A 12976-nucleotide genomic window follows, 5' to 3' on the forward strand; every position below is an offset into this window, starting at 1 on the left:
CTGTTTGGCATCTCTGTCTTGCGTTCAAAATCGATCATTCTTGCTATTTTCTGTCCTCATATCACCCATCATAACCACGCGACATGATCCTCACCTAAATACAGGTCATCTGTAATGGATCATTCGCGCAATTCAACCCATCTTGTTGGTTGCTGTGGCCAAGACGACGAGAAGCATTCCATTTGTCTAATGACAGCAGAGTCCATATTTCCTCTGTGGCTCAGTCTGAGGCCTCCAGTGGTGATGATGATGGCCTTTAGTGAAAGGTGCAAAGAAGCACTTGGTGCTCTCAAGACACACTGAAAGCTCGGGGGGTTGCACTTCTGGAGGGAAGAACAACAACACCAACTAAAAGACCCTCTGCCCCCCAGAGTATCCCCATCCCTGACAGCTCACTCAATAGTCAAGTCTACATTTGTTATGGTTCACTGGGTTTCAAGCCAAATCAAGGCCAGTGGGTGTTTTGTTTTCTTTGTAGTTTTCTGAATGTCTGTAAGACCCAGGAAAATGCACAGGAATAAACATGTTGGTACGATGCCAGAGAAATTGATTTATGGTCTTTGTCTGACTGAAAAATGTCAGTCAGTTGAACTAACATACCTCGATTACACACTGGGGGATCGATTCACTCCAGTGTGTATACGGGTCATTCTATTCCAAATGAATCCAGGCGTTCTGCGCATGCTCGGTTGGTCTTGCAACCCGAAAGTTGAACAGCTCATGGGAATTCATGGCAGATTCTAGGATAGAAACAAGGCATGACAGACAAGAAGTCTATCATGGCGCTACAAATTCAAAATTAATAAAAACAAAACAAAAACTGGCTTTTCTTTCAATGTTATCAAGCCAAATGAGGCCAGTGGGTATTCACCTTTAGGATGTAAGATCCAGCACACTTCACCTAAATAAGAATGTTTACATCATGTGACAAAAGGTTAATGTATTGTGTTGGTCTGACTGAAATTGGACATTGAGAAATGCACGTAAAGAAGTTAGTCCAACTGAAATTGATCATTCTGTAGTCCTTGTTTAGGGATCTGTTTACTGCGGTACATGTACCCGCTTCAATCAGCTACAAAGAGATCTGGTTATTCCGCACGTTCTGCAGCTTTAGCCACAAGCACTTTTATCCCCACTAAACGTTTAATTTGAGCACATCTTGGTGAAATATGTTTTGCCTGACATCTCACTCGCCGTTAAACATTAATATTATTTCAAGCAACCATTCATAACCTATCACAAGGACTTCATTTGAACATTCAAATTAATCTGTAATGAATTCTCATCAAGCCATTTCACTAATATGCGGTCCTCACACTTTATATGTAACCACTGACAGTTTCTGTGCATTTTTGAAAGGCTGCAAAGGTATTGTCAACTGCCGAGACATTTCTGCCAACTGCCACCTGCTCAGATTGCTCAGCTATTAATCAAGCAATGCCCGCTTCGGTGTGTCAAATCCATTCACGCACACAGAATAATGACCAATCCCCAACACCATTATTCTCCTATCAAAACCCATAAGTCATTCTGCCCACCATGACTGGTATGAATATCCTCCCCCGGCCGGGTAAAACACATGCATACAAATATAAAAAATGTCGAGATGAACAAAACATGAAAGCCATCTGTAAAATCACAGCAGCATGTCCGCACAGAAACACATTATTCTGACATATAGATGCTCTGCAGAGTCTTGCTCAAGAGCCACGTGACAAAGCAGCTCTTTTTATTTTTTAAGATTTATTTTTCATCCAGTTCACTTTAAATCATTTCTCATTGAACATCTTGCCGCACTGGCATTTCTGCAGTTGTGTCGGGTGGACGGTGGGGAATTGTGCCTGACAGAGCAGCCTCTGGCACTGTTGCAGTGTTAGGGCCTGACTGCAGTCTTCTCCCATCTTCATCTCCCACCTCCTTGTCTCTACTTTTGCTTGTTTTTTTCCATGCGGACCAGCGGATGTGCACAGGCAGAAGAAAAAACAAATCACTTATTCTGTCACTCCCATGCAAAATGTTACCCTTTAGTTTACACACACTTTGAGACAACTGCTGCTTGTTTTTAATTGTATGAATTGTAATTGTATTAATTGTATTGGTTTTAAACTTTTAATTTTGAAAAATGGCTACTGCTGAAGCCTGCTAAAAGGCTGCTCAACTCACCTAAGTCCTCCTTTCTGAGGACCTTTAAGGCTGTCAGTCAAACTTGGATAATTTTATGAATTTCTCCGATTCTGTCGAGTATCAAAAGATGCTTTAAATCTCCCAGTTGTGAGTAATTTCTTATGTTCTAAAACTATGCTGAGTGGAAAAATACCAGTGTGCTAAAACACAAAACTGGACTTGAAACAGACAGTTTAAGTTAAACCACATGCTGGCAAATTGGTTTAAATATTTTCGTGTCTAGAGTGTGTGAAAATGCCAAGGAGCAGAAGAGTAAAACCAAAGATTTGTTATGCTGTGTGTAATGTCATTTTCATTGTGTTACAATGGATTGGTTCTGGAAAAATACCATCCTGAGTGAGAAACAGCTCTATTTAAGAATGGAAAGAAGTACATCTGGACATTTGTTGTGCTTGTATTTCGGAGGGAAATTACTCAGCTTTTTGTGATACTCATCCATCTTTTTTCTCCATTGCAGCTCTTGACCATTGACGATGACTTCTGTGGCCTGGACATGAACGCGCCATTGGGCGTTTCTGAGATGGTGCGTGGCAAACCTCTCTTCTCGGACGCCGTCGACAAAATGACCTCTGTCATCGGCTACGTCTACAAGAACCACTCGTTGGTCTTCGTGGGGACAAAGAGTGGCCGAGTGAAGAAGGTAAGACCAAACACGGTGCTGCTGTGGATGGGAGAGATGGCTGAAATTGACAGAGGCACGTATTTGGTTTCTGTTAGAATGTGGAGTAAGAGCAGGGAATTGGGGACTGCTGGATCGCAGGGAAGATAGTAGTAGTGAGGCAGATTGACTTTCAGCCAAACTAGCTGAGTCGGCTGTATTTGTTGGAGGTAGAGGTGTGTGTGTGTGTTTTTGTGTGTGTGTGTGTGCAAGCATGAAAGAGATAGAGGGAAGCGTGGAGAGAATTTGAGTGTGTTTTGAGGAAGGGGGATCAGGAGAGCCCCTGAGGGGGTTTTATTCCTCGAGCCAAACCTATCTGGTATCTCTCAACATCCTCCTCATCCCCTGCACCATACATCTCCCATACACTCATATATCCTCAGTATCAGAACTATCCACTGTTCTTTTCCTCCACTTTGGACTTGTATAAAATCCAGAACCCTGGGGGCAGATTGTAGCACACATCAGCATGTTGCAGAACTTGCTAGACAGCACACATCAGCATGTTGCCGAATCGATTAGACAAAGTTTCTTATCTGTTTCTTGAGGCAAAATGAGGGATCAGAAAAGGATGAAATATGTGATTTATTAAGTAATTGACTGCACTATAATGTGTCATCAAAAGACAATATTTGAGTCACATTTGTTTGAGCTTTTGCTGCCAATTTTATCAGCTAGATTGATAATGGCGTAGGAGGGTGATCATTCTAACATGAGGGGATTATTTATTTTGGGTGGTTGGGGGTGGGGGGCTCAGTTGAGTTCTTTTTGCTGCACTTGTGAACATCTTTGACCATAACTGTTTCTCACTTGAAAGACATGTCACACACTGTGACAGCCAAGCCCCTGGCTAAACAAGATTTGTCCCCTCACAGCTAAACAGCACTGGATAAGCCAGGTTTTGGTGTGTTGTGGTTTCCACTTTAGGTGCCCCGCGTGCCCCTTTGCCCTCCCCTGTGTGGTAGTCTTTTTCTGCACTAATGGGATGATGCATTGCTGCTAGGTGAGATAGAAGCATGGTAGCTCCTCTGCTGGTACCTCCTCTCTCTCTCTCTCTCTCTCTCTCTCTCTCTCTCTCTCTCTCTCTCTCTCTCTCTCTCTCTCTCTCTCTCTCTCATACACACACACACCCCCCCCCACACACACTACAAGGCCATGACTGAGACTAATTCTGGGGCGGTTGGGCCAGTGAGCCTCACAGGCTTGAGGAAAACAGAATTACACAGAGAGGAGGGATGATGGGAGTGACTGAGCTGGAGGAGAGAGATTTGACAGAGATGGATTTTATTACTGAATTGCTTGACTTTGAACAGAGGAAGTGGACAGGAATAAAAGTCACATGGGAAAGGAGAGGAATGAAAGACAAACTGAGAATATGAGTGAAGCCAGAACAAGCAGTAGACAGCTCAGTTTGTGCCAACGTGCAAGCAAACAAGTGCTGATTTTGACATTGTTTGTTATGGTTGATTACTGGCCCCTGCCTGTGTTGGTTGTTGTTGCGCAGTGGTTACGGCTTCAGCTTTCCATGTTGCGAGGCAATAACTATCATGTAGGCAGATATTTCAAGCAGAGGAAATGTAATGTAATTATATATACTGCTCATCTACAATAATGAAGAGAGAATGTTGTGGTTGTGAGTAATAAAACCATTACAAGCTGTTTTCGGGCTTTCCTGAATATTGTTTTTCCTTAATGATGCTAGAAACCAATTTTGGCCTCTCTCCAGACAGCCTTCTCAAAACCACATACTGGCACTTGAGACAATCTTGTCTGCAGCATTTTAGCTTTGTTCGCACTCAAACTTGACATGAATGAAAATCAGATTGTGCACATATGGCAGACGCAAGCCCACAGAGAGAGAGAGAGAGAGAGACAGAGAGAGAGAGAGACACACACACACACACACACAGCATCCTTGACAAAAGGTGATCAATATCCTGTCATCACAAGTGCACATGCATGCACACACAGCCCCATTACAAGCCAATACTCTCCTCCCAAGTACACACTGCTCCTCCCCTGTCGTTAACTGTATACCATTAGATGACATCACAGGCAATAAAAGACAACACCACGACAATAAAAGGTCTGAGCCGGAGTCCACCTCCTTTATCCGTGACTTTATAACCCCTCGACTAATGGATGTTGATTTATATACACTCCTCCACCTTACATGTTCCATCCTCAGCCCCCTCCTCTTCCTCCGTCTCTCACACTCTTCTTCGTTATTTATAGTCTTGTGACTAACACATCAATCCGAATAAATATAAGCATTACGGTAAAAGAAAGTGGATGGACTTTAATGCTCTGTGGTTTGGGTGAGCTAAATGTTAGTGTTTACAGGCACACATTTATGACATCATGAATTTCAGTTGGACAGGAAGCTGAGTGAATCAAATTATGTTTGCTTGTGAAATTGTTTCACGCAGTGGTGTTTTGTATCATAACTGGAAGCTTATGAACTTGAGACTCAGGCTCTGTTGTCCCGTGGAGCTGTAGCACACACAACCCCTTACCCCTCCCCCTTGTAGTTGATTGTAGTTTATGTAGCTTATGATAGTGTATTCTATTTTTTTACCGTAGATTATTGTAGTTTCTGCTATTTATTGCTTTGCACTTTTTCTGCTGCTACTTCTCTGTTTCTGCTGCTGTAACGGTGCCAATTTCCCCACTGTGGGACGGATAAAGGTTTATCTTATCTCTCTCTCTTACCTTAACTTGAACCTTTGTTCAAGGAGTAACCAATTAAACATTTGAGCTCCCAGTGACAAAAAACTTTATTCTCTCCTCAGTGGGAGCATCTTCATTGAATGAAGATTGGGAGCAAAGACAAGACGTCCCTACATTCCAGACAATTTAGTTGGAGGTAGCCTCCAGGAAACAGCTGAAGATCATTGTGGTGACAGAGGAAGTAGTAAATTCGTTGGAGCAGAAAAAAATGACTTTGTGGGTTTTAGAAAGTGAAGTGAAAGAAATCCTTGACATTCCTGAACTAACTTTTGCCAAAGCTTAATTTTTAAACACAACCGGAAGGCCAGTACCTAGTTGTGCAGCTTACCTTAAGCCTGTCCTCTAAGTTGTCACTTGTCACTTGTTGCGTCCATTTTCCTGTCCCTAAAATGCATGAAGGCTTCTCTTCCTCGTCCTCAATCATACTCATTGCTGTATATTTCACTCATTATTTCCAATTTACAGCTCTGTAATTTTCTGAACAAGCTGCTCTATCAACGCACATTGGAATATTTATAGCCAAACACCTAGAGATCAAAGAGGTTTCCCTCTTTTATTCTGGGGTATCTTAAGAGGAAAATTTAGCTTAAGTGACCTTATGCAGCTGGTCTTAAGTTGAAGAGATTCTTTGAAGACGCACTTTGCTCTCTTGGTCTACAACTTTACATTGGTCACCACAAAGATGGAAGTGCATGATTTCATATCTTGAACACAGTCTGTTGCCTCAGACACCTCTGGACCTGGCTTGCAACAGCAAGATGCGGCTGGATACAACAGTCCTTTTCTCACGGGACATCACACAGAGCCGATATGATCCATACACCTCCCTGCCTCTTTGTCACTCTTTTTCTTTTCACAACACAACTGGCTTCTTGGAATCAATACGTCTCTTCCTCTCTGCTCTTCACGGCACTTTCCACCCTTGTCACCTCTTGATTCTTTGCTTCCCCTCCCTCTCTCCACCTCTGTTTGCCCTCTCCTTATAATTTCCCTCCTCCCTTCATCTCCCTCCCTCCCTCTGTCTGTCCATGGCTGAGTGGAGTTGCAGTGAGAGCTCTTTGATGGCTACCTCCTGCCATTGGAAGTGAATGAACCATATGGCCTCTGTCGGCCTGTCTGTCGGTCAGTTTGTGTGTGCGTTGGTCTGTGGCATAAGAAGGAGATGGAGATGTGATGGAGATAAAAGGCTGTGACTGGGTAAGTTTTAAACCCGTTTGCTGCAGGTCAGTGCACTGCAGCAGGTCAAGGGGAAAGCCTTAACCCCCTGCAGGCTTCGCTTTCCTTTATGGTCATCTGGTAACGTTACACATTAGCATGAGAGCTACACACGTGTGTGTGGACACATATGCATGATACTCACACTCTGCACATGATTGCATGTACAGAGATAAGCACACTTGCATGCATCAATGAACAGATACACCCACACATCATTCTACTGGTCAGGGACTTGCATGGGTCTGTGGATGGAGAGGTGGACCAGGGCAGCAAGATAGAAAGGGGGGTGGTTGGAGGGAAAAAAGGGAAGTGATGAGATTGAGGGCCACCTGCAGAGGTGCTAATGCACCTCCCCTCGGTCCCTCCCAATGGGGGGGGCTCAATACAATGAGCAGCTAACCTTGAACTTGACTCAGACTGAGGCTCAAAAAATGAGCAAGCCATGCAAAGGAAGTGAGGTCAAAGAAGCTCATGATAAATGTGTTTGCGTCCTTGATGTCAACAAGGGAGGGAGAAAAGCAGACGTGCTTGATTCTTTATCTAGAGAGGAAAAAAATTCTTTCAACAAACCATTTGTTGGTATTTTCAAGGTGTTGGTTGTGCACCTTCTGTCACTGCTTGAGCTTTGCCGCCATTTTCAGTCTGTCTGATTTCACGGAGAAAAGAGGAGAAAAATGAAGGGACATTGAGGTGAATGTATCATGGTTGACTGTACATGGAGAAGCATCTTGTGGGGAGGTGGTAATCTTGTAGGGTGAGTGTAGAGAGATCTGTCATTTATGGTTTGTCAGGGGTGATGACATGAGCGAGAACAGGTCAATTCCAACATCGAATGGTTAATGTTTGTTGCCGGAAAGGGAAAGGTCAAATTCTTTTGACTCAACCTCTGTCAATTTCTCAGTTTGGCACCATCTTATTACCCCTTTCTACAGCAAAAGCAATCTTTTTTTTCCTTTCCCTGCCTGTCTGCTGGCCTCCTCATCACAAACATGCTATCTATCTTATATTGAAAAATTCCACTCACTCTGTTCTCTCTGTAATATCACTCTTGGTCAAAACCCTCCAGAGCCACGGCATGTATGGCTTCACTTTCATCCAATCGCTTCCTTGTGAAGAGTATTTGACCAAATGGATCGGTAAAATTTTATAAAATTAATATGATTTTTAATCGCTATTTGCTACTCCAGTGTTGTTGCAACTCACCCTGACATGTCCCTGGAAATACTAGCATACGTTTACCTAGCATGCCATCACTGTTTTGATGGAAATATAGACCCAATTATTTTCTCTTGAACCTCTCACAATCACAATTAACATTTCATTTATATAGCATTTTCTGTCTCATAAATAAACAGGGCCAATTCTGCAAACTGGCATCTCTGTTGGCACAATAGATTATAGATGAATAGCTTGTGTGGGTGTGAGAGCTTTTATATTTATTGCTCTGGACCAGTCCCATATGTTTTGTGGGTTGATTGTGTCCTTGTTTTGCGTGCATGTGTGTGTGTATGTGCGTGTGCTTGTCTATGTCAGTGTATGATGGGTTGGTTAGCCCCAGATGTAGATTATTGAAATGGGCTGAGCTGAGCTGTGGTCAGTGGAGCAGAGGATTAACTGCTTAGAGCTAATGATGAAATATGCTTTAGGATGTGTAGGCATTGTGTATGTGTGCTTGTGGAGAGTGCTTTGAATCATATCCCCACTCTTGTGCTATAAACACCATGCTCTTTTACACAGGTACACACACGCACATACACACACACATGCAGTAGCCATTACAACCCCACCCAGCAGTCCATTCATTCCAGCTCGTGGTGCTGTATTCTGTTAGTATTCCCTGAATGTCAACGTTCCCGTACTGTTAAGTATTCTTTAGCAGTCCTCCCTAGTTGCCTTGGTACACTGTGTGTTTGTGTGTGTGTATGTGTGTGTGTGTGTGCGTGTGTGTGTGCGTGTTGCTGCTCCCACACCAGCGAATGCAGTAGCACACTCTAAAGCAGTCACGAGTTGCCATGGTAGCACGGGCTGCGCATAGGTCGGAATGTATATAAGGCATGAATGCTGGCACATATCTGTGACGCACTCGATCTGGATTCCATGGACGCTCGCAAAACAAAGTGTAAACATTATGCTGCTACATAGATGATGTGATGATAGTGGGCTGGTGTTGGATGACAGGCGCTGTCCACCTTACACTTTCATGGCTGATTGAACACACAATAGTATTGTGTTGGCATTTTGGTCTCGCTGTGTTAACTGCTGTCTGTTACAAGGCTTTGTGCTCTCCTGCTCTGCTATGTGTTGTACAGACAGAAAGACATGTTGAGGGGATTCTTAGAGGACAACCAACTTATGCTGCTTTATTTAATTTTTTTGGTGTCACAGGACATTTTTCTGGTAATTGCTCAGCCCAAAAGGTTTGCTCAGGCCTTCATCCAAATTAGAATTCTTCCTCTCTATTTAGGGGATTGGTAAACAGTGTGTGCATCAGTGTGCTTGCGTCAATTCAGTGCAGAAAATTACTAATGAGAAGTGAAGACAAGTAATGCCCTGAGAAGATCAGGAGGTAGTGGTTGCATCCCCCCCCAACCCCCACAATGCTTGCCCTGCCTGCTGCCAACAACAACAAAAAGAGACCATGTTGAAGCCAGTGAGGGAGCCCCAGTGTTTTCTTGTCTGCAGTTCGAGATGAAAAATAGAAGATACAGGGAGCTGTTGTTTGTGCAGCTAGATGGCGAAACTGTGTGAAGAGACACAACAAGGGTAGATTGATGAATGCAAGACAGATTGAGAGATGCAGTGAGGGATAATGGGAGACTGAGACGTGCAACACATGGCAAGGGTGATCGAGGGAAAGTATAGACAGATGGATGCAGAGATAAACTTCAGGCTGAGTTATCCAAGGATGAAAATGTATACAGAGGGACACAAACAGAGTGAGGTAGAAATAGAAAGCAAGGAGGCCGCCAGGGAGTGATAGACTATGTCCTCGAGAACCTTAATGCCAAATTGAGGCACACATACCTCTGAGGTACACACAATTACCACTAAAATCTGTAGTATCCTCTCAAAAGCCTCCATCAGTTTTCTGTGAAAGCCTGCCTCCACTGTTTCTCTGATTGGATCACTCCACATGCCTAAACTAAGTATCAAGTACCAGCCAATCAGAGGCAGAGAGGGGCTGTGGGTAGGTTCTACTGGGTATGTGGTCCCAGTACATCCAGTTCCTCTCGGGTCAGAAAAAATAAGGCCTTTCATTACCAAATATATGGCCTAATTTGCTCCAAAATGTATAAATGGTTGAGTTTCCACTGCCAGGATTTGGTCCGGGGCTTCCCAGTTAAAGTTAGCATTAAAGTTAGTGGTCCAAGCCTCACCACTGGTGGTGGTGGTGGTGGTGGTGCAGCACCACGCGTCAACACGGACACTGCAGTTGAATCCACGTGTCACAACTGCCTGATGTGACTGTGTTGTCAGTCGTACTTGGATGAAAGATGAGATGTCTTCATGTCGTAGACCAACCTGATGTATGCCGTTCTTCCTTGTAGGCTTGCAAATGTGGGAAAAGACAACAGGAGAGTTACTGTAGCTGTCTGTAGAAGTAGACGTGCAAGACTTGCGAGTGTTCAAACACCCCCCTGAACTTTTCCATTTGGCTATTCATTGAAAGACATTATAGATGAAGAGACATGAGGGAGGAAGTGGGAAGTGGTATTAGAGTATCACATGGTGCTCAGGTTAGCAAATATCTGTGGTTGTATGCCCAGCGTTCCTGACTCAACACTAAATACCCTGACAGGCGGAAGTGGATGACATTGCCTGTGCATGTTAGGTTAGCAACCTTCACCTATTATGTGTGTGTGTGTGTGTGTGTGGTCATTTGCAAAAATAGCTGGTCACCTCACGTGTGTCATTCAGGTGTGTATTTATAGATGCCATTGCTGTGGTGAGGCCTTATCCCTTCTTTCCAGTGCTCCTTTATAATTGATGAGCTGCCAGGGGCTGAGCAGGGTAATGCACACACACTCACACACACATTCACAAACACACACACATGCAACATTGGTAACCAGCTGCTTCACTGCAAGTTGACATCATATTTGTACGCACACATAAACACATAAACCCACTTGATTGCTTTAGGCTGCTGTATTGTCGCAGAGTACAACCTCCAGCTATGAATCATGGTCGACGTAGTGCCGCAGCCTGGATGCCGCTAGGTTTTTTTTTCCCTCTCGCCTCTGAGTTGTTGCGACAGCTTTTAGTCAGTGACATTAAATATTTTGGAATGTCAACTCTGTGCTACGCTGCTTGATATTTGTAATGTCTTTCAAACCACCTGAAATTTAATTAGTGGTTATCGTGTGTCATTTTTACAGAGCTTTTTTTCTATAACAAGAAGAGAGTGGCTGGAAAGCTACAGAAAGGAAAAGCACAGCAGAGAGAGTCTGAGAGGGCAAAATTGGCGAACAAGAATAATAGGCGAATGTTACAGAGATGGAGAGAATATTGAGAAAGGGTAAAGGGAGAGCGTCTGATGGGAGCAGATGGTGAGAGTGGTGAAATAGAGTTTGATGTTCATTTTACTCTTGTGAGTCTGTAGCTGTTAAGAAAAGTACCAGTATATGGCGGCCTATTGAGCTGTGAGAGATTCGAGTGGCTATTCTCCGCTGTGTGTATGTGGAGTTGAAAGGCTCAAGCAGGCAGAGAAGTTGCACAGAGAAAATGACTAACTTTAGTCCGATCTTTCCGTTTCCTGGCAGTTTGAACTGTAGTTGACTCTGGTGTCTTGCTGCCGGCTCAGGGTGAAGAAAAGGTTGGCAGCTCAGAAGGATGAGTCAAGGTCTGGGACAAAAAAATAAAAAATAAAAAAAATAAATGGAAGGTTTGACATTGAGTCTCTGCTTTGATCACAAGTGTAATTTGTTTCTGCCATTAAAAAAAAAAACCTCTTTTGGCAGTTGGTTCTTCATCTCCTTGCACAAAATCAGAGAATTCTTGGGGCTTATTTGTCACTTCAAAAGACGCTTGTGTATATATGTGTGCATTCGCCTGTTATGAGTGACAGACAAAAGAAATATTGTCATAGTTTCACTTCTAAAACTGTTGGAATCTACCGTCTGTGGAGATGGACACAACATGAATACCCATGCAGCTCAACACAATCGTCCTGCAGGCTCATAATACTGAATTTTTGATGAGGCTGATCCATTCTAAGTCATTTTGTCTCATTCCAATTTTGAGCAAATGCTCACTGAACATTGCCAGACCACAGTGAGCAAATCAAAAATTGTGGGTTGGTTTTGTGATGCAGGAAAATAATTAATTTGCGGCTCATTTAATTAAATACCCATGCAGCTCGTTTATTAGAGTCTCGCATCGGAGGGAACGCAGTCTCGGCCGTCTGATTTATGAAACAGCAAATACAGGCATGATGTGGAGTAAATGTTATAATTGGCATGAATTACAAGCTTCAAAAACAAACCCACTCTACATTCTCGCCTCTGTCCCCCTTCCTCTCTGTGAACATCATACAATTTCATTTGCCTCTCCTAGCCTCTTTATATTTCCACTACATCTCTCTCCATTTCAAAACTCCTCTTTCTTTCTTTCCTTCTGATTGTTGATATATTAGTTGCTGTTGGGTCTCAGAAAATGAAAGGCCATCTTACCTTTTTGTACTAAATCTGGGTACAAACCGGGTTTCCATCACTGTGTTTCGATATGTATTTTGAAGATTTGTATTGGAAAAATTTGAAATATAACAATAAACCTCAAATCGCAATTTTATGTAGATGTTTTTAATTTGCTTGAGGTGGTTTTTGCCTGTTTTTGCAAACATAAAGGCACAAAATGAGATGGAAACTCCAAATTTGAATAAGCTTTGAAGTAGCTAGTATTTAACTCACAAGACTGAACAGTTACTGCTGCCGGCGTCTTCACGCACACTTCCAAACTTTATCTATGTCTCCACATAGTATGATACATCTTCCACTACTAGCTGGTACTTTAAAACTTGTCCAGCTGAAGGTAATTCTTCAAGACTTCCCTATCTTTTGCCTAAGACAGCTCTTCTACTTCTGCAACAGCCACACAAAGTTTCCCGGACCTCCATCTTCTGGTGGCATTTTTTGGACTATTTTATTCGCTTCTAACCGGTTGATGAGACAAGCCTTTTTTCTTTTA

The 12976-nt window shown here is 43.1% G+C and overlaps 1 protein-coding gene across 4 annotated transcripts in view; it reads left to right on the forward strand.

The window, feature by feature from the left end:
- Nucleotides 1–12976, forward strand: part of plxna4 (plexin A4) — a 248351-nt gene that overhangs the window by 44817 nt on the left and 190558 nt on the right. For all 4 annotated transcript variants that reach the window (XM_086202084.1, XM_086202085.1, XM_086202083.1 and 1 more), the window contains one exon: nt 2642–2824. In XM_086202084.1, the coding sequence (XP_086058210.1) occupies nt 2642–2824 (183 nt within the window). The remainder of the gene's footprint in view (nt 1–2641; nt 2825–12976) is intronic.

This window comes from Aulostomus chinensis, chromosome 4 (genome assembly GCF_037954235.1).
Source record: "Aulostomus chinensis isolate RoL2024-O1b breed Wild chromosome 4, RoL_Achi_v1.0, whole genome shotgun sequence".
Lineage (NCBI taxonomy): Eukaryota > Metazoa > Chordata > Actinopteri > Syngnathiformes > Aulostomidae > Aulostomus > Aulostomus chinensis.